This window comes from Onychomys torridus, chromosome 5, assembly GCF_903995425.1.
Source record: "Onychomys torridus chromosome 5, mOncTor1.1, whole genome shotgun sequence".
In the NCBI taxonomy this organism is placed as follows: Eukaryota; Metazoa; Chordata; class Mammalia; order Rodentia; family Cricetidae; genus Onychomys; species Onychomys torridus.
The window spans coordinates 119,596,060-119,622,903 of record NC_050447.1 but is presented as its reverse complement, the minus strand read 5'-3'; the positions used below and the strand labels follow the sequence as shown (position 1 = coordinate 119,622,903).

Below are 26,844 nucleotides of genomic sequence, written 5' to 3'. Positions count from 1 at the left end.
TCTTTAATTTCTTCTGTAAAGCAATATGGCCTCAAAGTTACTATGTACGCAAAAATGACCTTGAATTTCTGATCCTCCTGTCTCCACCCACCAAGTCCTAGGATCACAGGCATGCATGATGACACAAGTCTTATGTCATGCTGGGCAAGGAACCCAGAGCTTCATTCAAGCTAGGCAAGCACTCTACCAGCTGAGCTTTATTCAAGCCTCAAGGTTCAGTCTTATACAACTTACCTCATAATGACAAAAATTAAGTGCAGAAAAGTTTCTTCATTTGGTCCCAGTGGTGCTGGTGGACAAAGTTATAGCTAATAAAGATGTATGTGTGTCAGGGCTGGAGAGATGGCTCAGTGGTTAAGAACATGAACTGCAATTGGAGAGGACCTGAGTTCAGTTCCCAGCATCCGCATGAGGTGTCTTGCAAGCTCCAGCTCCCTGGGATCTGGCCTCTGGCTTCCATGGGCATGAGCACTCAAGTGCTTACACTCAAATACAAACACAAACATATACATAGTTGAAAATATAATAGGATAAAACAATGTAAAAGATCTGCATGTAGAGATGTATATTATATGTGTGCATGCTTGCACAGTCTTATCTTTTTTTTTTTTTTTTCAGAACTGAGGACTGAACCCAGGGCCTTGCGCTTGCTAGGCAAGTGCTCTACCACTGAGCTAAATCCCCACACTTTTAAGCCATTCAAAGTGTGTTTGCTGGGCACACCTCCTGAGGTCAGGGGTCATGTATGTGGGACACCAAACCCTGGCTGTTTAGCACTCGGCTCCTTGGTCTAAGGTCTGAGAGAACTGGCTTATCCCATGGAATCCTCAGGTGAGTCTTTGAAGACAGTGCTGCCCCACTGTACTCTAGAGACTCTGACTTAATTAGTATCTAGAACATTCTGGGTTTGAGGAATTGTGAAGTTTCCCCAGGTGATTCTAATTTGCTATCAAAATTATGAGCCACTGATTTCAGGAGTCAGCTCTACAGTGCAGGGAAGGTGGTGACATTTTTATGAGACACTGTGAGGGCAGTGTAAGAAGGAGGGATGTAACAGACACAAAGGCTCCGGGGGACTTGACTGTGATCACGTGACAACGTGAGTGGCATGGTGTGATAACAAAATGCTACCACCACAGGTAATTGACAGAAATCAAAGAATGCATATGAGAAGATTAGAAAGTTCTAGAGCTTATCACCTCTATCTTTAGGTCCAAAACCATCACATATATATATATATATATATATATATATATATATATATATATATATATATATATAAAATAAGCATGTGTATGAGAGACAGTTATATATAAGAGAGCAAAGATGAGGCTCTGTCTACACAGAGGTCACAGTCCATTCTTCTGCTAGGAAACACAACCAATATTGTTAGTTTACACAGCAAGGCACACCACAGCCAACCACCCAGCCAGTCAACACTTGCTGAGATAAATGAAGATTACATTGTAGCAGATTTTTGTAATTGTAGTGTACTATTAGCTTATTATTAAAAATAATTAAAAATTGAGGCTGAAGAGGTGGCTCAGCACTTAAGAGCCCTTGATGCTATTGCAGAGGAACTGGGCTCAGTCCCCAGTACTCACATGACTGTTCACAATCTCTTAACTTTTAGTTACAGAGGAGCTGACACCCTCTCCTGGCCATGGTAGGCACTGCATGTACTTATATTACACACAGATACACACATATAAAAACAACAAAATCTTTTTAAAAGTTATTAAATTATAACTTAGAAAATTAGTCCAACTTGTCTTCTACATTGTGGGCTGAAGTTATAATAAATGCAGGGCTGGATCCTTTAGGAATTCTTTCTATCAGGAAGAATAGAAATTGTTTTACACATATGAATGCCACCCCTCAGAATGAGGAGATCAAACAGTGGACCTCAGGACTATTTTATATTCATATATGTATGTGTATATATTATGTATGTGGTTATAACTCATAAAGAAAGCATAAAATGTTTCAGCCTATTCCTCAGTACTGTTATGTACAGGTGTGCTATGGAGCATGGATAGCAGAACACTACGTTGCACGACTCCAGAACGAGCCTGTGCTTCCTGTGACACATCAAGTACTTCCTTTCTTCCTTATTTAATTGCAGTGGATAAAAAAGTGCTTGGTATTTCTTTCAGCACTTGTTCTTCCCCCAGTATTCTGTTCATCCCATTTGCTGCTGGGTAGAGACCCAGGAGCTGCCTTTGTCATACATCTGCGTCAGAAAGGCCAACAGCATCACTCTCTCCACCTAGCCAGCATTTTAATACAGTCACTCTACCCTTAGGGGACCCAACTTACATGATAGGCTTTTTTGTCCAAAGCCCCAGAGCCTCTTCTTCTGACCTTATTAAAACACAGTTCACAGCTCCTAGTGCTACTTGCATATTTGAATCACCGAGAGAACATTCTAGAAATACTCCACTCCCGGGAATTCTAATTCACTTACCCTGAGGGTGAGCCTGAATATCTACATTTCATTTTCTCCCAGGAGTAATTAATGACTGGCCAGAACGAAGAGCTGTCTACCCCTGGACAGTCATAGCCTCTCCTAGCTCAAATGCTCTAAGAGGAAGACATCCTTCATGAAGAAGGAAGAAGGTACCAAAAACTCCCCAAATGCTACAAGCTGCAAAATTATCAAAGTAGGATTTCAGCTGATTATGACAAAGCTAATACTTGGAAGTAGCCAAGGGCCTTCCAGAGGTTAAGCTGAGGCTCAAGGAGCCTTGGTGATATTTGGCTTTTGATAATCAGCCATTTCCTGCTATGAGTTTCTTGTGTGCTGTTGTAGCTTTTCCATCATTGATTGGAAAACATTTCCCCTCTACTAAAGGAATATTTAGATAACCTTGTGCACTGACAGCTATGCTCAGCCAGAACCCCAGTTCAAGCCTCCCTGTAATTATTGTCATTGGCAGCATCCGGCCAGGACCATCCCCAGATGGAGGAAAGTACCTTATCAGAGACACCTCTGTATTCTCTAAGAATAGACTTGAGCATCCAGACTACCTATTTGAGAAAGTCTGGTGGATGTGTCAATTAAGCTTTACTTCCTCCTCTCTCAAATCTTACCTCTAGTTCCAGATGTTTTAACTATCACCAGAGGCATCTAGCTGTACACAGGTTGCCTAGCGACTGAGTACACTTTCCCCCATCCTGCAGATAAATGAAAGATAGTTTGGACAGAAGATAGGAGCCACAAGAAAAAAGAAGACAGTTTTACTTTCTCCCATTGACCTAGTAACTGATAGATTCTTAACATTTTCTACCAATCACGTTTAAGATTATAATTGAGCACATAAGATCTCTCTCTCTTCTTAGATATTACCTGGATTTAGCCTTTAGTTAATTCATTTCCCCATTAGTCACTTCCCTTTTGGGTTGCAAATGATAATTATCAATTACTTCCCTTCTATGTGATTCTTACCACCCCTTTGTTTGACCCTGGAAGCCTGGCTTTGCACTGCCAAGGGATTACCGCTTGTAAGTGTATATATATACCGGGACTCCCGGGGCACGGGAGGAGGGAGAAGAAGATTTGGAAGAATAAATGACTGGACTAAGAGCTGGGTGTGCTGAGATTCTATAGTCCTCGCTGTTCATAGTTCTCTCTCCTGAGCTCCTGGGATGTCTAATATTAAGGCTGACCCCTCAAATATTATACAAGACCTGAAGAGTGAAGGGTTGAATAACTTTGCAAGGAGGAAGTTTCCATGAATAGAAAACTCAGACTCTGAGAAAAATGTAAGAACTGCAGGGAAAGAGGAGGCCATGACACATGATCCTACGTGGAGAGCCAGGGCTTGGGGGAAGAAGACAGGTTTTACTCTGTTGGACAGTCTGGCAAGTGCAGAGATGTTGGCAATATTCATTGTGGTAGTTTGAATAAAATGGCCCTCATAGACTCATAGGCAGTGGTATTAAGAGAGGCATGGCCTTGTTGGAGGAAGTGTGTCACTGGGGATGGGCCTCAGGTCTCAGATGCTCAAGCCAGGCCAGTGTTTCAGTGTCTCTTTCTGCTGCCTGTGGATCAAGATGTAGAACTCTCACCTACCTCTCCAGCACCGTGTTATTTCTGAACTGTAAGCTGGCCCCTATTAAATGCTTTCCTTTATAAGAGTTGCTATGGTCATGGTGTCTCTTCACAGCAATAAAAACCCTAAGACAGTCAGGTAAATACCTCTTAGGTGTCTTCTGCTTCTCCACAATCCACCCTGGCTTGCCTGAGTTTAAATCTAGCTTTCTATCCCTGGGCCTGAGATATTTGGAGATGTCTGCATAGTTTCTGATGGCCTTTAATCCACGACATCTGGTACCAGCTCAGCGGTTCTCAGTTAAGGGTAAGTACCGGTTTTCCCTGCAGGCTTGGTTCCAATCAATCCCCACACCCAGTGTATGGAATCTTCTGACCCTGAAGACTGGGAGGGTCTGAGGATCTGAATTCCCACCCAGTTCCCAGATGCCCTGGTGCTGGTCCAGGGCCACACTCAGAGGAGCCCTGTTCTCAAATACAAACACCTTTGTCTACTCCCTCCACCCTGACTGCTTACAGGCTACAGCCTGACCACTGGGCACAGGTCAGCATCTCCACCACACCTCCCTCTATTCAGCATCTCTAGTTCCACAAACACTTTCCCAGTTTCCTTCCTATCTCCAGCCTTTGTGCATGCAATCCTCTCCTGGAGGTTTTTTGGTTCCAGTTTCTATCTTGGGTAGACTCCCACTCATCAGCTAAGGTTCCCCTCAAATGCCACCTTCTCCATGGATCCTTCACAGAGTCCTCGCAGGAGTACAGCTTCTTCCCTTTTCCCTAGACTCCAATCTCTGTGCTTTTCACTCCCTGTTTGCCTTGCTCTCGTCTCCTTGAATAGATCCTGGGCACCTACAAATTAAGTTGCATTTTATTGTTTTAATCTCTGTATTCTTCTCATCCCTAAGACTGCCCCCCTCCACAATGGCCAGCACATAATATATGCTAAATAAACATTTATTTCACAAAAGACTGGATAGTCAAGGGCAAGCTACATAAGCAGAGTTGACTGGCTTTTTCCTCAAAAGTCAGATCCACTCTTTAATCAGTTTAGCTTAACCTGGAGGTCACTTTCAAAGCCAGATACTATAAAAAGGATGACTATGTCTCAGGACAGTTCCCTTAGTCCACCATATCTCTATGTAGGAATGGATATGGTTTCCCCATTTCCTACACCATCCTCCCTGAATTGTAAGCATTTTAAATGTATTTGCCACAAAGAGAATGTGGTTGTGATCTCACCCTTACGAAGCAAATAAACCGACATGTTATTTTACCTGACAAACAGTAGAGCAATGGCTTAATAAAACTCTTCACCCCAAAACATAAGACATGCTGTAATTTGGAGAATGGAGAACGCAAGCCATCTCCTTTTATTTAGATGGATGCAAGTATCTTAGGGTTTAAAGACACAGGCACAGCCATGGAAGAAATCCAGCCTGATTAAAAATATAAATTACAGCCATCCATTTTCAGATGTCTAAAATCAGGACTAGGCTGAGGAAGACTTAAATTCATAGATGATTTTGAGCATGAGAAGTTTTGTTCTGTCTCTGGATGGCATTTTATAAAACACATCTTTCAATTTCAGTGTTGAAGAATTTAAGCCATTAGGAGTTACACATTAGATAGAATTTGGCTGGAGGGAAGAAACTCGTTGGCAGTGCGTATGTTGGTAAATGATTTATAGGAACATATGAGTTGGTTTATTCTGAGTTTTAATCTTCTCTTTCAATAAAACATTGACCAAGGACGTGGAGATCTGCCTGTGTTGTTCTTTAGAAAAGCAAGGCTCTGTGTGTTGTGACGAGTGATGGGTGATGTTTGTGTGTGCCAAGAAGACTCCTGGGACCCAACTGCTAATTCAATGCAGAGTAATCATTCATTAATTCATTCACTCACAGGTTTGCATGAGGGTCAAGCTGGGTGGGTGCTCTTGTTGGCCTGGGCATGCCGCCACAAACAAAACAGACACCGGCACTGTCTACAGGGATCCTGTCCTCTAGTTGGAGAGAGGTAGGCAATAAGGCAGTACAAATCACTATGGGAGATGTGAAGCCAACAGGATCGTGGTAGAAGTAAGTTGATAGGCAATGGTGATGGTGGTTTGGGGCTGGTGGCAGTGATGAAGTCATGGCTTTAAACCAGATGGTCTGAGAAGAACATCTCACTCCAAAGGAGAAAGAAGAATGGTCCATGAAGCCATCTGGGCAGAGTGAACCCTGACGTGAGACTTGAGGCTCATACCAGGAAGGAATAACAAGGGACGTGATGCCTAGTCTAAGTGTGTGAGCATCAAAGTCATATGACAAAGCCTGACAACAGGGGGGCTGGTCATGCATGGCCACATAGGGACACTAGAGCCATCCTGGCTTGATCTGAAAAACTCTGGTGCTCGGGAGATTTATATTTTAATAAGATCACTCTGGTCGCCATATTCAGAAGAGAGAAGGAAACAAGGCAGGGCTGGCAGATGAACGGAGAGGCTCTTGTGATTGTCCAGGACAGAAAAGGTGGTGACTGGGACAAGGATGAGAAGATGGAGGAGGTTAAAAATACTCATTGTGTGTGAATACACTTTGAAAAAAGCCCTGGCAAGATTTACTAACGCTAGATAGGCAAAGTGAGAGATAAAGGGATGGGCTAATAGCTCGGTTGGTAAAGGGTTTGTCCCGAGTTTCATCCCACAAAGTCCACATTCTAAAAAAAAAGAAAAAAAAATCAAGACGTCTGAAGTGGTGATAAATGCTTCTAATTCCAGCAGGAGAGAAGTAGAGACAGGCACACAGGTCACGAAGCCTTGCCCACTGTGTCAGTGACAGCTGAAACTATGTTTCAAAAAAAAAAAAAAAAGAGTACAGTACTCTAATAGTACTCTAGGAATGACATCCGAGATTTTCCTCTGGCCACCACACGTATATACCCTCCCACCCCCACACAGGAGAGGGAAAATGAGAGAGAAATCAAAAGACATCGTCAAGGTTTTGGTCCTGAACCACAGGAAGCATCACATTATTTGTTGTTAACAGAAAAGTTTTTAGGAGAAGCAGGGAGCTTTCCTACAGACATATTCTATTGAGATGCTCATGAAGAAGCCAAGAGGAACCTGGGTAGGGTGCACGCAGTGGCATAAACAGCAAGGAACTATGGTGTGTGGATAGTCTCTCCCATCACACTGCATGAAGTGGCCAAGAATAAACTTGAGGCAGAAATGAGAAGCTGCTCAGCTGGAAATGTTCTGGGATACTGAGCGTGAGGCTACCCAACACAGAACAGCCAGTGAACTTTCTGGAAGTCAAGAGGAACACGGGGAGGGAGGGCTTTGAGAAAGAGGGTATGGTGAGAGATCAATTCGGATTCAGAACAGTACCATTGGTTCAGCAAGCCTTGACTGTAGCACGAACAGATTCGATGGAATCATGGAGGGGAAGCCAACACAGAAGGGTGGGGGGAGGCACAGGTTCTGAAGAAACCGGAAACTGATAGGAAAGAGACGGAGACTTGTGGAGCTGACAAACTGGACCTGGGGCCAGTGAGAAGGGGTGGGCTTTCATCAGCGCATAGACAAGGAGGAAGGAGCAGAAGGCAGCCACAAACAGGCAGCAGGGTGGATGGATGTAGGGGTATGCTGTGTGAAGGTGAGGGTGTGTGAATGTCGTCTTCCAATGGCTTCTGTTTTCTCCATGAAGTCTGAAGCAAGACCAAGACTTTGAGGTCTGGTTGAGCTCAGCAGAGTGAGGGGCAGCAGCAGCCCTGGAGTCTGCACCCTCACCAGGGAACCAGGCAGGAAACTGGCCATTAGCGATGATCAACTTAACATAGTGTCAGTCTGTCCAGGGAAGCCTGTAGGAGAGAATGTCAAGGAACCCAAAGAGGACTTGGGAGGGATCATTCAAGTACTGGGATGCGAGAAATGTTGGTGACTGTTAGAGTGACCCAGGAGCTAAAGTAATCCAAAGATGGACTATCCGAAGCTTTGGTTAGTACTTCATTCAATAGAACGACGCAAAAATCTAGGCTTGGGGAACGGCTCAGAAGGCAGAGAACTTGACATACAAGTGAGCAGAGCCGAATTCACATCCCCGGAAGCCACATCCAGGGTAGACACGGGCCTGTAATCACAGTGTTTCCCTGGTGAGATTGGAAGCAGAAACCCTGGATTCCCCAGAGGTCTTGGGCCTGCTAGACTGAGCTAACAGTGAGGAAGAGATTCTGTCTCAAGCAAGAAGAAAGGGGAAGGACACCCGAGATTGTCCAAAGGGCACTGCACATGCGCCTGCATTCACACATGCTAACATGCACACATACAAGGAAGAAGCAAAAGAAAGGAAGGTAAAAAATGCTGCAAAAACCCCACTAATTTTTAAAACGTATTTCTTGTCAAGACAAATACTGACATCTATTAACTATACTTTGGCGCCACCTGCTGGAGACACTTCAGCCACTCACTACAAAGAGCGTCTCTAATCTAATCGCTGTGTCATCGGGAACTTTAACAGCAGCTGGGGAGACACAGCTAAGCTCTCAGTGGACTGGAATTTACCAGAAGAGGCAATGGAGAATTTCACTGGAGGCGATCTTTTCCACAAAGCGAAGCTTCTCAGCGTTCTGTGGAAAAGAGAAGGAAATAGAAATTCATAGAAAGAGAGAAATGGAGTTACAGGTTCCTTTCAGGAATGGCGGTGGCCTTCTGTACCTCCAGTGATGCTGGGACCATTTATTTATCCCATCAGTAGGCCAGAGAGTGGCAACATGAAGAGGTGGCCATGGCAGCACACACCCGTAACCCCAGTGCTCAGGATACTGACAAAGAAGAATCTGGGAGTGTATGACCAGTCTGGGGGTCCCTACAAAGATCTTGTCTCAAATGTAAACGAGAAGGAAGAAGGAAAGGAAGGAAGAAAGGAAAATACACAATATACCCACTTTGATAAACATTAAAGATGTATTTGGGAAAACTCAAATATATTCTGTTATTAAACAGTAAATAAAAAAATGCTTCTAAGCTTTCTATAAATACAGGGACATTGCTAGTATTTGTCTGTTTTAATACGGCTGGTGCTTTCTCTCTGTCCCCAAATAGATCCACCTAGATCTTTTGAACAAAACAATGTTTGGGCTCTACAGGAGTGTGGTGCCAGTTAGACCCCAGGAGAGAGACCAAGGCAACCTGATCTTGTAGAAGCTGGATGATGATGACAGCTTAGAGACTAATACAGGATCAAATGGTGAACTGTGATAGACGTTCATAGAAAAGGAGCACCTGGGGAATTACCACCCACCCTGACAAGTGTACCTGGTTACCAGGCTTCCATGAAGGCAGGAAGAAGCTGAAGAGCCTGCTAAGTGTAGTGTACTTCATGTACTGTTGAGGTAGAGAGAGAGCAGTGTCCCGGCACTTGATGTACACCAGAGGGAGACAGACAGACTGACTTCTCCATGTTAACTGCTTCAAAGGAGGCTTTATTTGCCTCCCCATTCCTGTGACAATTGCATTTTAGGGCATTTAAATGACCTTACTTGGTGCTCCAACACAAAGAAAAACTATGGAAGATTCATCCATCAAAGGGGATACATTGTTGCAAAAGAATTATATGTCTGAAAGGAACGAAACTGCTGGAGGATCTAACAGTTTAGTCTGGAGAAAGATCAAATATAAGGAGTCTTTATCATATGGAGAAGAATTACAAAATGTAATACAGCTATGCATTATTTATATTGTATATTATGTTATATATATGTATATATATGTATATATAGCTATGTATGGCACAGAGGCAAGGATTAGAAGCTCATACTGAGTGTAGGGCAAATCTGAAAAAAAGCAGAAAAAAAGAGACTCAGGACTTGACAGGAGATTAAAAACAACAACCCCAGGTCCTGGGAAGGTGGGACAGCAATTAAAAGCATTTGATGCCCGTGCAGAGGACTGGGGTTCAATTCCCAACACCTAATCCATGTGCATCCATAATTCCAGTTCCATAGGATCTGATGTCTTCTTCAATTCTTGTGGGCACCAGACACTTATGAGATACATGCATACACATACAGGCAAAACACTCATACACACAAAAATGAAACAAATAAATTTTAAAAAAATCTCAACAATTAGAGGAAAAGACAGCATATGAAGACAAATGACTGTACTTGGAGAAATGCCTGAAAATCAAATTCTATAATCAAGCTCTAGGTGGTCAGAGACAATACTTAAAAATAGTACCATTTATATTTAAAAATGATAGCCTGTAGGCTGAAAGGGTATAGTGATTTCCAGGTTATGTTGGTGAGAAAAGAGTCAGGAAAATCTCAATAAATTCTCAAATGCTAATAAGAAAAGAAATAAAATCTTCAGGCATAAAGAACAAATTACGCTCAAAGAAAAAGGCACAGACAGGCATGTCATATACCTGACAATAGAAGCTGGGAGAACTGGAGCTTTATACTTCTGAGAGAAAAGAACTACAGGCCACAGTTTTATACCCAGCCGACTTATCCCAGCTCACATGCAAAGAAAGCACTGTGAGAGAATACAGGAATTCATGGATGATATTAAAAGAGGGATTTGCTAAAGAATATATTGTAACCAAACCACAAATTCTCACAGACATTCAACAAAACAAAGCTGGGCATGGTGGCATGCATCTTTAATCCCAGAACTCAGACAGCAGAGAGAAGCTGATCTCAGAGAATCTTAGGTCAGCCAGTGCTACATATTGAGAGAGACCCTATCTCAAAAGGAGACAGAGGAGAAGGAGGAGGAGGAGGAAGAGGAGGAGGAGGAGGAAGAGGAGGAAAAGTAAAGAAGAAGAAAAGGCAAGAGGAAAATGTTTAGAAACAGGGGTGAGCAGCAAAATAACAGTACTAAGATTATAATCTATCTGAAATTATAAGGAGAGATTTTTGGGCACTCTAATATAGTTGCCAACTAGCCTCTAGGAATGAAATAGAATACTTTATGGACACTTTAACAGTATGAAAAAAAAACAGGAATGAGAATAAAGGGGCGGTGTTACAGTTTCACACATGTTGCTGTGATAAAATACGCTGACAAGAAGCAATTTAGAGGAGAAAGGAATTTATTTCATCTCATAGCTCTGGGTTACGGCTCATCTCTGACAGCAAGTCAGAGCATCAGGAACTTCAAACTGCTGGTTACATCACATCACATCACATCACAGCAGAGAGCAATAAGCGCATGGTTCTACTCAGTTCAGTTCATCCCCTCTTACACAGTTCAGGATCCCTGGCCTAGGGAATGGTGCCGCTCACATTGGGCTGGAGTTTTCCATATCAATTAACTTAATGAAAACATGCTCATCGGCCAACTCCACGCAGACAGTCCCTCACTGAGAATCTTTTCCAAAGCAATTCTAGATTTTTGTCAGGCTGACAAAGCTAACAGTCACAGGTGGTAGGTGAAATGATGACAAAAAATTCAACTCAAACAAGGAGAAAGAGGAACAGGTAGTTAGTGACCACTTGTGGGAGAGCTCATGCTGGCTTGTTCTGTAGGGGTACATGCAGTAGAAGCCCAAGTTTTCTTCCTCTTCTTGTGGTCTGCATCACAGGAGTGGACAGCTTACACAGGCCTTGAAATGCTCTTTGATAATACAAACCTGCAGGCTGTGATTAAGCTGAGCAAGACACAACTGCCAATGTCATAATTTAACCCAAATGGTCCAAAGATACTGCTTTTCCCATTTGCTGTGCGACGTGTTGTGATGGAGATGGATATCTTCCCAGTGATGATGCAGGCTAGAAACTGCTTCCCTTAGCCAGGAGACTTTCTCTGAACCTACCTCAGCTGTAATGAGTGATGGTTCCTTATTTTGTTCTTCTCTGTGAGGTTCCAAGGATCCTGCTGCAGACAAGTGTAGAAGGATAAAGGCACAAACATTCCTTTCTCAGAGATCTGAAATGACAATAGCCCCGTATCCCTCACTTTTTCCCTCCCTGTATCTGAGTACAGGATAAGAAATGACTAATTTAAAGGAAAAAGGCTTTATTCTGGTGCATGACTTGGGGTTTACATCCATCATAGCAGCAGTGTGCTGTGCGATAATCTTTCTGTACACTGTGATTATGTATTACTCTCATTGGTTAGTAAAAAGCTGACAGGCCCGTAGCTGGGCAGGAAGTTAGTTTGGGAAAGCCGAACTGAGAATGATGGGAGGAAGAAGAGTGGAGTCGAGGGAGATGGCAGGAGCCGCAGAGAGAACAGGGCGTGCTGAGGACAGGTAAAGCCATGAGTCATGTGACAGGATGCAGATTACTAGAAATGGGTTAATTTAAGTTGTAAGAGCTAGTTAGTAATATGCCTGGGCTACCTGCTGAGCATTTGTAATTAATATTCAGTCTCTGTGTGGAAATTTGGAAGCAGTTACTGGTTATTTGGGAGCAGGCAGTCTGGGCAGGAAAACTCTGCCTACAGCAGTGTGGTAGTAACCTGAGCTGCTACCTCACATCTGAATGGATCAGGAAGCAGAGAGGGGTGGGGGAAAGCCAGTGCTCAGCTGTTTTCTCTTTTCATCCACTGTGGACACTATGGCAGGCAGGGTGCTGTTTGCAATTAGGAATGCCCTCACCTCTCAGTAATCCTTTCTGGAAATGTCATCCCACAGCCAGCACAAGGCACGTGCCATCAATGCTTTGGGTGTTACTTCCCTTTTATATTTATTGATTAAATTTTTTTTCACTTTACATACCAACCACAGATTCCCCACTCATCCCTACTCCAACCCTCCCCCCCAGCCATCTCCCCTACCTAGCCCACCTACCCCCTCCTCCAAAAGGGTAAAGGCTCCCATGGGGAGTCAGCAAAGTCTGGTACATTTAGTTGAGGCAGGACCAAGCCCCATCCCTGCAGCATCTAGGCTGAACAAGGTGTCCCACCTTAGCAAATGGGCTCCAAAAAGCCAGCTCATGTACCCAGGATAGATCCTGTTCCCACTGCCAGGGGCCCCTCAAACAGATCAAGCTACACAACTGTCTCCCATATGCAGAGGGCCTAGTCTGGTCTCATGCAGGCTCCAAAGCTGTTTCTTAATCCAGTTAAACTGGCAATCAAAGTTAACTATCATACGTTCCAAGTCATCTGGGCTAATCAGGCAGTCACTCAAAGCCAGAATATTTTTGTGAGCATGAAACTTCTCTAGCAAAGGTAGACATATGACCCCAAATTAAATCCTTCATTTTATTTAGCTCATAGGGTAAAATGTAATAATAACTTAATAAGTCATCCCTTTGTATACTGACAGATTTACTTATGATAACTTTTAATATGGTTGAAATGAAAATAGTCCAAATTTCTACCAACAGAGATGGGTCAAAAATAATAGCAACATTTACTAACTTTGTTAACATGGCAAATCTCCTTAAGTGGCTTGAAAATCTTTTTAGCTGGTATGAATGGTGCATGAAACAGGATGGATTTTAAATAAGAATAATGTAAATTTTTTGATCATTGTATTTTGAATCATATTATGAAATTTCTTTAAAATACAATAGATAAAATTGAGTCTAAGAAATTATTAGTTACTAAAAGAGTTTTTTTTCTCTCAGACACACACAGACACATATACATACACACAGATAGACACACAAAAACACAGAGACACACACAGATACACACACTGATACATAAACATATATACACACAGACACACACAGAGGCACATACACAGACAGATAAACACACAGATACACACACACACAGATACACACACACACACAGATACACACACACAGACACACACACACAGATACACACACTGATACACACACACACACAGAGACACACACAGACAGATACACACACACACAGCACGCACACACACATTGATCTCTGTCCTCAGTTTCTGACACAAAGCTCCTAAATCCCTCAGAATTTGTGAGTTTGAGTACTGTCTGTCTCCTGTTCTAGTGAGGTGACCTTTATAAACTTCAGGAATGGGGTCGGTCACAAGAAAGACCAAACTACATTTAGAAAACTTGAAATTGCAATTGCACTCATTTTTTGGAGAGAGGAGATGGGGTAGAAAAGGACTGAATGATTCACTAACCCAGGTAATGACTCACAAAAATCCTCAAACTACTGGGTTCAGAAAGCTTCTGGGCTTGTGAACACACCCATGTGACTCCCCCACACCAGGGGATGGAAGTCTGTGGATATATCTATATCCATATCTATATATCTATATCTATATAGATATCAATGATACCAGTTAGCTCTAGCATTTGTTTAGTTTTTTTTCCCTAGGTGATATGTCTGCTGCCAAGTTATGAAGCTCTGTCCTTCCCAATCTTACCTGATAAATTTTGGTTAGAAGTCTATTTTGTCTGATATTAAAATGGCTACCCCAGCTTGCTTCTTAGGTCCATTTGCTTGGAATATATTTTTCCATCTTTTTACCTTGAGATGATGCCTATCTTTGATGTTAAGGTGTATTTCTGGATGCAGCAGAAGGATGAGTCCTGCTTCCATATCTGTTTTGCTAGACTTTGTCTTTTTATTGGGGAATTGAGACCATTGGTGTTAATGGTGGCAGTGGTGGCAGAGGCGGCTGCGGTGGTGGCAGCGGCGGTGGTGGTGGTGGTGGTGGTGGTGTGTGTGTGTGTGTGTGTGTGTGTGTGTGTGTGTGTGTTTTCTCACTTTTGATTTGCTGGTCTGGGATTATTTATTCCTTGTGTTTTCTTGGGTATGGTTAACCTCTAGGGTTGGAGTTTTCCTTCTAGTGTCTTCTGTAGGGCTGGGTTTGTAGATAAATATTACTTAATTTGGTTTTATCATGAAATGTCTTATTCATCTATGGTGATTAAAGCTTTTGCTGGGCATAGTAGTCTGGGCTGGCATCTGTGATCTATTAGCATCTGTAGAACATCTGTCCAAACCCCTCTGGCTTTTAAAGTCTCCATTGAGAAATCATGTGTTGTTCTAATAGGTCTACCTTTATATGTTGGTTTTTCCTTTCAGCTTTTATTTTCTTTCTTTATTCTGTGCATTTAGTGTTTTGATTATTATGTGCTGAGGAGACTTTTATGTGCTGTTTGGTCTATTTGGTGTTCTGTTTGCTTCTTGGACCTTGATAGGCATAAAGAAGTTTTCTTCTATGATTTTGTTGAAAATGTTTTCTGTGCCCATGACCTGGGTTTCTTCTCCTCCCACTATTCCTACTCTTCTTAGATTTATTTTTTGCAGTGTCCCAGACTTCCGGGATGTCTTGTGGCATGATTTTTTTAGATTTAACATTTTCTTAGACCTAGGTATTCATTTATTCTATCACATCTTCAATGCCTGAAATTCTCTCCTCCATCTCTTGTATTATGCTGGTGATGGATGCATTGGAGGTTCCCATTCAAGTTCCTAAATTTTTCATTTGCAGATTTCCCTCAGTTTGGGCTTTCTTTATTGATTCTATTTCCACTTTCAGGTCTTGAACTGTTTTATTCATCTCTTTCTACTCTTTCTTTGTTTTTTTTTTTTTTGTTTTGTTTTGTTTTGTTTTGGTTTTTTTTGTTTTTTGTTTTTTGTTTTTTGTTTTTTGTTTTTTGAGCTGAGGATCGAACCCAGGGCCTTGTGCTTGCTAGGGAAGCGCTCTACCACTGAGCTAAATCCCCAACAAATGTATGTTTTTGTTTTGTTTTGTTTTGTTTTGTTTTTTTGCCAGAGCTGAGGACGGAACCCAGGGCCTTGCACTTGCTAGACAAGTGCTCTACCACTGAACTAAATCCCCAACTTGTTTGTGTTTTTATAGATATCTTTAAGGGGGGTTTTTCATTTTCTCATTAAGGACTTCTATCATACTTATAAAGGCTATTTTAAGGCCTTTTCTTGTGCTTCAGCTATGTTTCAACACTTAGGACCTTCTGTGGTAAGGTTGCTGGACTCTGTGGAGGCACATTATCCTGGCTGTTGTTATGTTTTTATGCTGGCATCTAGGCATCTGCATTTGGGGAGATTGTGATTCTGGGTGCTGATATCTGATCTTGTCTTTGTTGGGTGGGTGTTTTGTTCCTCAGTTTCTGTTGCCCTTGCTGTTCTTAGGAGAGTGTGGTGACTGTGTGATGCCTGGTAGGACATTTTCTGGGATCCAGATTGGCATGTCCTCTGGGGTTTCAAATAAAATGTGTTCCTAGGTTGGGAGTTGACAGGTAAGAATGGGGATGGGCTATGATCCATGTGGTACTCAGGGAGTCCACAGGAGGAGGAAAGCAGGGTGTTTCACCAGGATCTGCTTAGTCCCCTGGAATGTGGGCAGAGAGTGAGGAGAGGTCACAGCAGGTGCTCTGTTACAGAGCTGGGGATGAGACTGGGGCATTGGATTAGGAGAGGAGGGAGAGGTGAAGATCTGTAGTTAGCCTCCCTTCTTCACTGGCCAGAATAGCTGCTGGAATGGGGCCTGGGGGGCGAGGATAAAACAAGAAAAGGGGGGGAGTTTGGAGGGAAGATCTGTGCCAGGGACGGGGGATGGGGCAGAGAGGAAAGGGAAGCTGCCCCCGCAGGTGGTCTACTACAGAGCTCTGGATGAGAGCTAGGGGGCTGAGGGAGAACTGAAGAGCTGCAGCTAACTTACCTGCTTCTCTGTAGGGTACCAGGAATGCCTCAAGAGTCACTGATTTAAACATAAGCTTTAGTGAGCAGTCGGCAAGGAAAAGACAGAAAAAAAAAATCTGTTTTTTTTCCCCCCCTAATAATAGTCCACTTTCGGGTCTTACGACTGGTGTATCTATATCCTAAATAGTGTACTTACCTGAAACATTTACAGATAGCTTTATTAAGAATACTTTGCTGTTAGATTAAATCACTTTTCTTCCCATCCTGCTGATGTGAATGGTACCCTTAAGATGATATGCAGGATTATTATTATTCAGGATTCTTCCCAGTGATGCAGAGACCACATGCCTTTCCCAGTTCCCACTAAGAAGTGCTCTGACCATAAAGGCTTTGCTTCTGCTCCTCTTTTTCATGTTAAACTCTATATAAGTAGAGGGCGTTTCAAACCAAGGTGCCAATGATAATGTTCACATCTACATACATTGTCAACCCACTGTATCCATGAGAGGGCTGGTTCCAGAGCCACCCATGGGCCTTGACATCTAAGGCTACTTTATCTCTCGAGTAAGATGGTGTATGTTTGATGAACACCCCTGCATGCATTAAAACATCTCTAGATTACTCACGACAATTAATTCCATGTAGATGCCACAGAGACATCTATCATACTGGATAGTTTAGGCAACGATGGCAAGAAGAATGGGTGTATATTCTTAGCCCAGATGCTACAGGTTTTGGGGAAATTTTCTCCCCACAGGTAGTTGAATCCTTGAATGAAATATCCAGAGGTACAGAGGAATTACTGTCATTACTTTAATTCAATAAACATGCTGTTCAAGCCACTTTAAGAATTGTGAACTAGAGCACAAGACTTCAGGAAAAACTGTTATTTCAATATTTATGGAGTTTGTGAATTTAATTTTGCAGGTACTATATGCTTGACTAAATATATTTTTGTGATGACCCAAAATTATTCAGACATGAGAGTGATACTCAGTTTGTCCTATCTCCTTGTGTAATTGTTTTAGCTACTCTACATTTTGTGAGATTGACACTTGTCACTATGGGAACACCCTCTCAGGAGAATCTTAGGATGGATAATAAAACATTGTATTGCTCACATGTTGTTTTATTTCAATGATGTTCCATAAATATTGAGGCATATTTCAGTTTGCACTGCATTTTTAATACATGATTTCATTTGACACATTGCTCTAATGGAGATTATCTGCAATGATCAGACGAGACAGAGACACAGAGCCTTTCCAAAGTCACACTATGAGTAGATACTGACTTGAATGGGTATTGATTCCACAACGACTTCCTTGCCTCAGTGGCCTGAGGATGTCTAAGTTCTTGAACAAAGAGAGACCCGAAGTGCCCTTCTGCAAAGTCCCAAAGCGCAGTCAAACCAGACACGCTTAAGTAGCTTAAGTATCCCCAGGTCAAATAAGGACTGTTCCCAGCTCCTGGATCCCAGTGGGAAAGGTCACTCCTGATTCTCAAAGATGTATTGGCACTAAACAATGTTTATACCTCAGTCGCTTTGTACAACTAGCTCTCCAAGATACAAAAGACAGAACCATTGTCACAGGGCAGCCACTGTTCTGCCATGCAGGAATTGAAAAGAATCTACTGTCAAGGACATGTGTCAGAAAGTGATATGTGCAAAGGTGAGAGACAGGAGAGAAGGTCATGAACTGAGTAGGGGTTGAGGAAGTGACCTCTGAGAAGACACAAGAGAAACCAGAAGGCATTTATCAATAGCCCTAAAGGGAGAGAGAAAACAGGACATTGCATATGCAAATACCAATAGGCTTCTCTCTGTCTCTCTCTCTCTGTTTCTCTCTGTCTCTCTATCTCTCTCTGTCTCTCTTTGTCTCTGTCTGTCTCTGTCTCTGTCTGTCTCTGTCTGTCTCTCTGTCTCTCTGTCTCTCTCTCTCTCTCTGTGTGTGTGTGTGTGTGTGTGTGTGTGTGTGTGTGTGTGTGTGCGCTGAATCCAAGGAACCAGGAAGAGTCCAATTTGGTGAACTATAAAATCTAAGTTCCTTATAGCAACTCAGAGCCTGTTTGTCTGACAGTCTCATGTAGCCCAGGCTGTCCTTGAATTTATTATGTAGGTGAAGTCGATCACAAACTTCTGATTTTCCTGTTTCCACTGCCCAAGTGCTCAGATCATGGGCATGTATTACCCGGTTTATGTAGTGCTGGGGATGGAATCCTGGCTTTGTGCAAACAAGGCAAACACTCTACACACTGAGCTACAACCCCAGCAAAGAGTAGAATCAAACCATTGACTTTCCAGTTAGCAGTGAACCTCAATATCCATCTTAGCCACAGACACAGGCAACACATATTTTCATTTTGACAACTCAGATGCAGGGGCCAGGCAGGGTGGAGTGAAGGTCTTAAACAGACCTCAGGTGTCTAGAGGTTGAGAAAAACTGTTGAATGACGTTGGATAAGGTAGTCTAAGGTAGGTAGGGCAGGAGAAAAATGTGAAAACAAATGGCTGAGATTTCAGAATGTAAATTTGGAAGACCTGGTTCTTGACTGGATGTGGGTGGTAAAAGGAACAGAGAACAAAGAAATAATCCCAGTAGCAAATCTGGAGCTCAGAGAGCCAGTGGGGGAGAGCGGCCCACAGGGTCGACTCTCAGTCCCCTTAGTTCCTCCTACTCCGCCCAATCAGTGTTTTCCTTCTTCAACACAAAAAGCATGTGATGCTTTACAATTCTCGGTTGGTTTGTTTTTGTTTGTTTTCGGTGGTGAGGGTGGAACCTGGGGCAGCTGACATGATGTCTGAGTGCTCTCCCACAGAGCACTATCCTCACTCTTCATACCTGACATTACTTTGACCACTGGATACAGATGCTTAAATTATACAGATAAAATTGTAACTAAGCCAACTTCAAGATACTGCTTTATTTATTTTTTTGACAGCAAAGAATTAAAACGTAAGAAGCACACAGATTATTAAACTACATAACACTCATCTACGCAACTTGTCATGAAGGACTCATCCGTGGGTGCAGCCAAGGTTAGAAATGAAAAGGGAGAATTTCGTTTGGCACAAGCATCTTCATGGGAGCTGGCAGGAACTTCTGAATCTAAGACCTCTACCTAATACTGGAAGCCACTCTCTAGGAGAATGCCAGCCTTGGGACTCCCCACCCTTTAATTCACTCAACTAAAATTCAACCCCTGCTGCTCATACAATCAATCATCCTTAACCCCACCCCCACCCCGCCCCCACCCCGGGCAGAAGTGTCAACTGTAGCGCCCACTCACTTTTTAAAGGCCACGAGAGAATGGACCACTTTGTGAGATTCCTTTTGAAAACGGAGTATTAGAATATGTCATCCTCTTGGTTGTAATACATGTCTGACTCCACAGTCCCCAAACCTGCGCAGGTGTCGTTCCTAATCATCGGGGCCACATCACTTTCGCTCTTCTTCCTTTTTAGTGGCTCTCCTTCCTGCACATGGGACCTCTGCAAAGCAGGGGTGCTCACAGCTGGGAGACCTTTTGCAAACAGAGCCTCCACCCTTCCTGGTTCAGCTGCATCTGAAGAATTAGCGGTGGGCAGAAGCCGGTCGCTCCGTAGTCGCTTCCTTATTTCTTCGTTTTTTGTCTGAAAAGTAATACTAAAGAATGAAAAGGAGCCCTGGTGGTGTGATTTTCTTCGCGTTCTCATTCATCTTGTGCCACGCTCACTTACACTTTTTGTGTTTAACTACTTAGTCTTGGAACAGATGTTTGTTGGGGAACCGTGTTGAAAGAGACAAACGTGAGTGGTGTGGGATGTTCTGCATGTCAAATGTGTTGTTCTGATTGGTTAATAAATAAAACACTGATTGACAAGTAGCCAGGCAGGAAGTACAGGCGGGCAAGGAGAGAGAGGAGAATTCTGGGAAGAGGAAGGCTGAGGCAGAGGAGACGCTGCCAGCCAACGCCATGAGAAGATGTTAAGATACTGGTAAGCCATGAGCCACGTGATAACTTATAGATTAATAGAAATGGGTTGATTTAAGATATAAGAACAGTTAGCAAGAAGCCTGCCACGGCCATACAGTTTATAAGCAATATAAGTCTCTGTGTGTTTACTTGCTTGGGTTTGAGCAGCTGTGGGACTGGCGGGTGCTTTGTCCTGACCGTGGGCTGGGCTGGACTGGAGAAAACTCTAGCTACACATGGGGCCTACCCTCATAGAGTTTATAGTCTAGTCCTTGCTCCCAAGGCTACCAAAAGGGAGGCAAGATGAGGGAGACTAGACCAAGTCTGTATCTTTGAGGAATGACGGTTTTGGGTTGTGAGCTCTAGTGCTTGAAAGTACAGGAGCTGATCTGATGGTCTTTAGAACCCACTCTCAGCTCAGTACCCATCCCTACCCTGCTTGTCCTCCTCCCTCTCACCCCAATGGAAATTTCCCCCACACCTGACTTAATTCAGAGAATTGAATAGTATTCATTTAGGCCACAGAGCTGAAACAACAAATTTCAACTGAGTTCATGGTTCCGTTTCATCCCTGCACAATACAAAACTAAATTTTGAGAAAACACCAACAACAAAGTTTACAGCACAAGAAACACTCAGCTCACTGAGATGCAGTGGATCACTGCACTCATTTTGTCTTGAGGCTGCTGATTGGCAAGGTCTGGCCGGCAGCAGCTCATTTTAACAGGCAGTCGGCCCCTCAGACTAGCATCCGCAGCTCAGGCCCTCATACTGGCATCCGCAGCTCTAACCTTTCGGCGTTCCTCTGCCGCCTGCATCTTGTCTTCTATGTCTTGGATTGTGAAATCTTTTACCTCCTTCTTCACCTTAAGCTTTTTCAGTCTGGCCGGTGGCTTTCTCAGTGGCTTTTCAGTAGTGTCCACCTAAAGGAAGGCATTTTGCTTTTAATGGAGAAGCAATTATTAATGTGACCCAGGAGATAACAGGCGAGAAGAGCAGTTTAAAATGCAAATTTCGGAATCCGAACTTTCTAGTGGCAGATGAATGCAATAGAAACTTGAAATCCATAAGAGCAGAATTATAATTATTATTATTTGTGTGTGTGGAAGTCTAGCTCAATGTAAGAAATTCAGAGTTTAACTTTAGTCAATTGACCTATAATCTTCAATGACAGCAATTGATTTCACAATATTCTGTGTGTTACCAATTATTTTCACTTGGATGGAGACTAGCTTTTATTACTTTTTGCTCTAATGATGGAGAGAGATTATTAATTTTTATTGAGCAACAACTCTATGCTAGACTTTGCTATTGGTATTTGACAAATATTTTCATGACAACAGGTAAACATTTCCCATTTTATATGAATGACCACTCTTTCAGCAGTTCAGAAAAGTGATAATGACTTTCTAGTTATGCATCTAGTTACAAAAAGCAAAATTACAATAAAGGGCTACAAAATTTTAACTTGTATTCTCTTCCAAAAATACAGTTTACAGTATGCATTTACAATGGACAATTAAAACAATATACAAACACCCCCCTAACCCTCTACTTAATCACTCCAACCACACCTCTCAGCAGAAACCTACTTTATAAAGCTCTCTCTGTGTGTGTGTGTGTGAGTGCAGGTATGCCCATACTATGATACTCAGATGAAGGTCTGAGGGCAACCTCAGATGGCCAGCCTAGCTTTCACCTTGAGACAGGGTAGCTTATTCACTGTTGCATATGCAGGACTGCTGGCCCAAGAGATTCAGGGGTCCTGTCTGACTCCACCTTCCATCTAGGAGAGCTGGGATTATATACACATGAGTGACCACATCCTCCTTTATGTGGGCCCCAGGGAGCCAAACTCAGATCTCCAGGGATTATTTTCCCCACAAAGCCATCTCCCCAGACCCTTAGCAGGGGCCTTTTAAAAGAGTTTGTGGACCTTTCCAGATAGTCTCTGTAATGTATGTCCATATGCATATATACTTATATATGTTCACCCACATACAGATGCATGGCATCTGTAATACTAAATAAGATGCCCCTGTGTGCATCCTTCATTTAGTGCGGACATCTCTCTAGGTCAGCATACACAGATTTATTACGACCGCAAGAAGTTTTTCATAAACTCCAAGACTTCACTATAAAATGAACTAATCTACTGTTCTGGATAATCTCTCTAGAGATTTCTCTAAAAACAGTGGAGCTATCAATATTTATTATAATTTCCTAAAGACTGACTCTTCAAATAAGGAAAATAGACTAGGCAGACAAGAACAGGCATTTAACAGGAGAGAAAGGCCAATGAGGGGACCCAGACCTGCCCTCCGATCCCAAAAGTGACTTTCCAGGAGCTGCGCGGACACTCTGTGAGCCTGATGTCCTCAACAGCAACACAGACTTAACAATCCTTATTCCACAGGGTCCGTTTTTGTTCTTGTTTTCAAGGGAGAAGAAAGTCTGTGGTGCCCACTTGAGAAGGGCCACTGCTTTTCCGTGAAACTGGGGCCTGCTTTCAGGGGCAACCCATTACATCACAATGGCCCACAGAATTGTCACAATGGCATCAAACAGGAAGGGTGCCAGGAGCAGATGAGACACTGGGAGAGGACGTGATGAAGCAGTGTGCTCTCTGACTAACAACCACTGTGTGTCCGAGGTGACAGTCTTTTGGAATGCAGTTCTCTTAACTATACAGTGATGATATGGGAGAGGGTTGCTGTTTTTATCTTTGAGATCTAGGATCCTCAGAAAGTCCTTAAAGTCTTTCTCATTTTATTATGGGTGTTTTGTCTGCGTGTATATTTGTGCGCCACGTGCATGTTGTACCCTAAAAGATTAGAAGAGGGCACTGGGTCTCCTGGAATTAGAGTTTCAAATGGCTATGGCTATGAACCATTGGTGCTAGCAATCAAACCCAGGACTTAGGGAAGAACAGCCAGTTCTCTCAACCAACTTCCAGCCCCATCTCAGAAAGTCTTTAAAAAGGAAAACCCTCATTGTTATAACCATTGGATGTTTATGTTTATAGGAACCGGGCTACTCATTAAAGCAAGTTCCCTCAGCCAGTATATCATTTTTATGACATTTGGCTCTTAAGCTTTCTGCTGGCAAAAGCGGCTTGCTGGAAAGAGGGACATACTTGCTATGGAGGCTCAACTTGAGATACTTTGAAATTAACATGTAAACATTTTTAGGACTGTTCGCTCACGGAAGGCTAAAAGAAAATGGCAATCCAAGAGCCAGTGATGGACTGGCACACCAGACATCACAAAGCAGTCTGAACTGCTATGATGGTCCTTCTGTACATTGCAAATATGTATTTTTTCATTGGTTGATAATAAAGCCGTTTTGGTCTATGGCAAGACAGGATAAGGTTAGGTGGAAAAAAATCAAACTAGGACTGAGAGGAAGGTAGAGGTGGGGGGTGGAGGGGGTCGAGGCAGGTGCTGCAAGGTGTCCAAAAAGCAAGATGCCAGAGGGCTGGTAAAGCCATGGCCACATGGTAATAAATAGATGAATAAAAATGGAGTTAAATCAAATGTAAGAGCTAGTTAATAATAAGCCTGAGCCATCGGCCAAACATTTACAATTAATGTAAGTCTCTGTGTGGTAATTTGGGAATTGGCTGCCAGGTATAATAATCAGGCATACTGGACAAAAACAGTTCTGCCTCAATTTACACTAAACCTTAACAGAAATCATGAGGCCAGCAAAGAGCTCTGAGGGCAGTTTGGGTTTTCTGATTGGGGAAGATATTTCTCTTGACTTATCCCTAAATAATGCCTGTGGATTTACCTTCGGTCACCCTTTGGAACATGGACTCTTATCGCTGAGGCCCTTGTCCTTTCTTTAGTTATGCTAAAACCACCACCATAATTATCTGGCTTTGGGGGCAGTTTGTAGAGTGCTTGCCTAGCCTGAATGAAGATCTGTTTTAATCTCCAGTGCTGCATAAACCAGGCATGGTAGTACATGACTCTGAGTCCAGCTCTCTGAAATTGGAAGCAGTGAGACCATCTTTGGCTGCATAGTGAGTTCAAGGCCAGCCTGGGTGACATGAAACCTTGTTTTAAAATGGACAGACAGAAAGCAAAATTCAAAGACTCCTATAAACAGATCTGTATTCTCTACAAATGAAGTTCAGGTAGGCAGAGTCTAGGAGTGGTGGCCCTTATCTGTGATAACCGTGTTCACATTATACACAGAGATGTCTAGACCCCAAGCCTCAGAAGTCCAGCAATGCTATCAGTTAAGTTGTTTTCTTTGGGAACAGTATCAGAGAAATGACAGTCCCAAGCACATTTGGGGCTAAGGTTTGAGTTGCGTTTTGGCCAAGCTAGCATGCACAGGCCTGTCTTACATCCGATGCATGTTCCTTAGAGCTTTCCTAATTATCTCTTAACCAACCTTGGTTATGTTCCCTAAGGGAGTCTTGTGCACAGAAGAGGCCAAAGCTCCCTGCAGCAGATTTGGTCATTCCCGTTCTTTGGCCTCTAGACCTCGGTGAGGGTGGTCACTCTGACCACTGACAGATATTTGAGTCCTAACTCAGTCAGCTTCCTCCTTTCCCTCTCTATGAGGCTCAGCAAATAATATTGGAGACTCTGCTGCAATGTGGATTACTTATCCACACTGAAGGTGACCCAGTTCATAAACAGAGATGACAATAAACTTGGACCAGACAGGAAGAATTAGTAAAGAATTCACCTAGTTTGTGGATAGAAGCCAGGGTATGCTAAGAGATGCAGGGACATGAGTTTGGGACTACAGCCACCTGGAGGCAATAAAACCCCTCTCCATATGTATGTAATTATGTTTGTGTATGTGCACACATTTTGTACAGGTATGCATGCATATGTGTGTGTGCACATATGGAAGCCAGAGGTCGATGTTGAGTGCCTTCCTCTATTGCTTTCAATCTTATTTTTTGAGACAGAGTGTGTTAGTGTTACTATTGCTGTGATGAAACACCATAATGGAAGGCTACTTGGGGAGGAAAGGGTTTATTCTGCTTACACTTCCACATCATTGTTCATCATCGAAGGAGGTCAGAACAGGAACTCAATAAGGACAGGAACCTGGAGGCAGGAGCTGATGCAGAGGCCATGGAGGAGTGCTGATTTCTGGCTTGCTCCTCATGTCTTGCTCAGCTTGCTTTCTTATAGAAACCAGGATCACCAGACTAGGGTTGGAACCACCCACAATGGGCAGGGCCCTCTTCCATCAGTCACTAATTGAGAAAATGCCCTACAACCTAATGTCATGGAGGCATTTTCTTAATTAAAGTTCCCTAACTTCAGATGGCTTTAGCTTTTGTGAAGTTGACATAAAACTAGTTGGCACACATGGAGCTCACCAATTCTTCAAGTCCAGCTAATCCATCAGCTCCAGGGATCTGCCTATTTCTGTCTCCCAAGAACTGAATTGCAGTCTTGAGTCACCGTGCCTGGCTTCTTATGTGGGTGCTAGGGATTTGAACTCAGGTCTTCATGCTTGCACAGCAGGCACTCACCTGCTGAGGCATCTCCCCAACTCCTCCTTAATATTACATAACTCTTACATAAGCACAAACCTTCTACTATAACTTTTGCTCCGATGAGAATGAGGGCTAGTTTATTCTGAGCAAAATATGAATGGCCATGGCCTGGGCACATGCATTCAGGTTGCACTGAATGATGCATTGTCTCATGAAAGTGCTCACATCAACTCTTATGGTAGTAGAACAAAGACAGTCAATGCATTTACCCAATGCACTGCCTAGCAAAGCAGGGAAATTCGTGGTGTCGGTTTAGATGCTATCTGATGACACTCTTAGCTTCCAGATTGGTAGAGGCTAGATGTGTCAGACTGTGATGCCTTCCAAGGGTGCATCTAAGAGTGAAGGGGATGCCAGGTCAGAGACAGGGGGAGCCATCAATGGTTATGAAGAGGACTAAAGACAGGCTCCCAATCTGCAGCATTTCAACTCTCCACACTCACCATGTTCTAGTCAGTCAGAATGCAGAATCTTCAGCATAAGCAGGTGTGGCCTTTTCAGGGGACTTCAGTTCAAAGCACAAACATTCTTGAGAACTGTTTATCCAGAGAGGACTACATAAGTGATAAAAATCAGGCAAAAAGATGAAAGGGGTGCTGCGGTGGGCACAGGGATTCCATGGACAAGTGGGGAAAGACTTGTTTCCTAAGATGCCCCAGTTTAGAAGAGTCATGGTGCCCCACTTCTAGTGTTCTTTATTATACTTCAAGGGGAACCACAGTGAAGGATAAGAAGAGGCCAGGAAGAGGA

General features: G+C 43.0%; 1 protein-coding gene across 1 annotated transcript in view; it reads right to left on the bottom strand.

The window, feature by feature from the left end:
- Positions 1-19,870: 19,870 nt before the first annotated feature.
- Positions 19,871-26,844, bottom strand: part of Stmnd1 (stathmin domain containing 1) — a 216,179-nt gene continuing 209,205 nt past the window's right edge. The window contains exons 5-6 of the mRNA XM_036188921.1: positions 21,353-21,484; positions 19,871-20,238 (exon numbers count right to left, since the gene is read on the bottom strand). Coding sequence (XP_036044814.1) covers positions 19,954-20,238; positions 21,353-21,484 — 417 coding nt within the window. The 3' untranslated portion in view covers positions 19,871-19,953. The remainder of the gene's footprint in view (positions 20,239-21,352; positions 21,485-26,844) is intronic.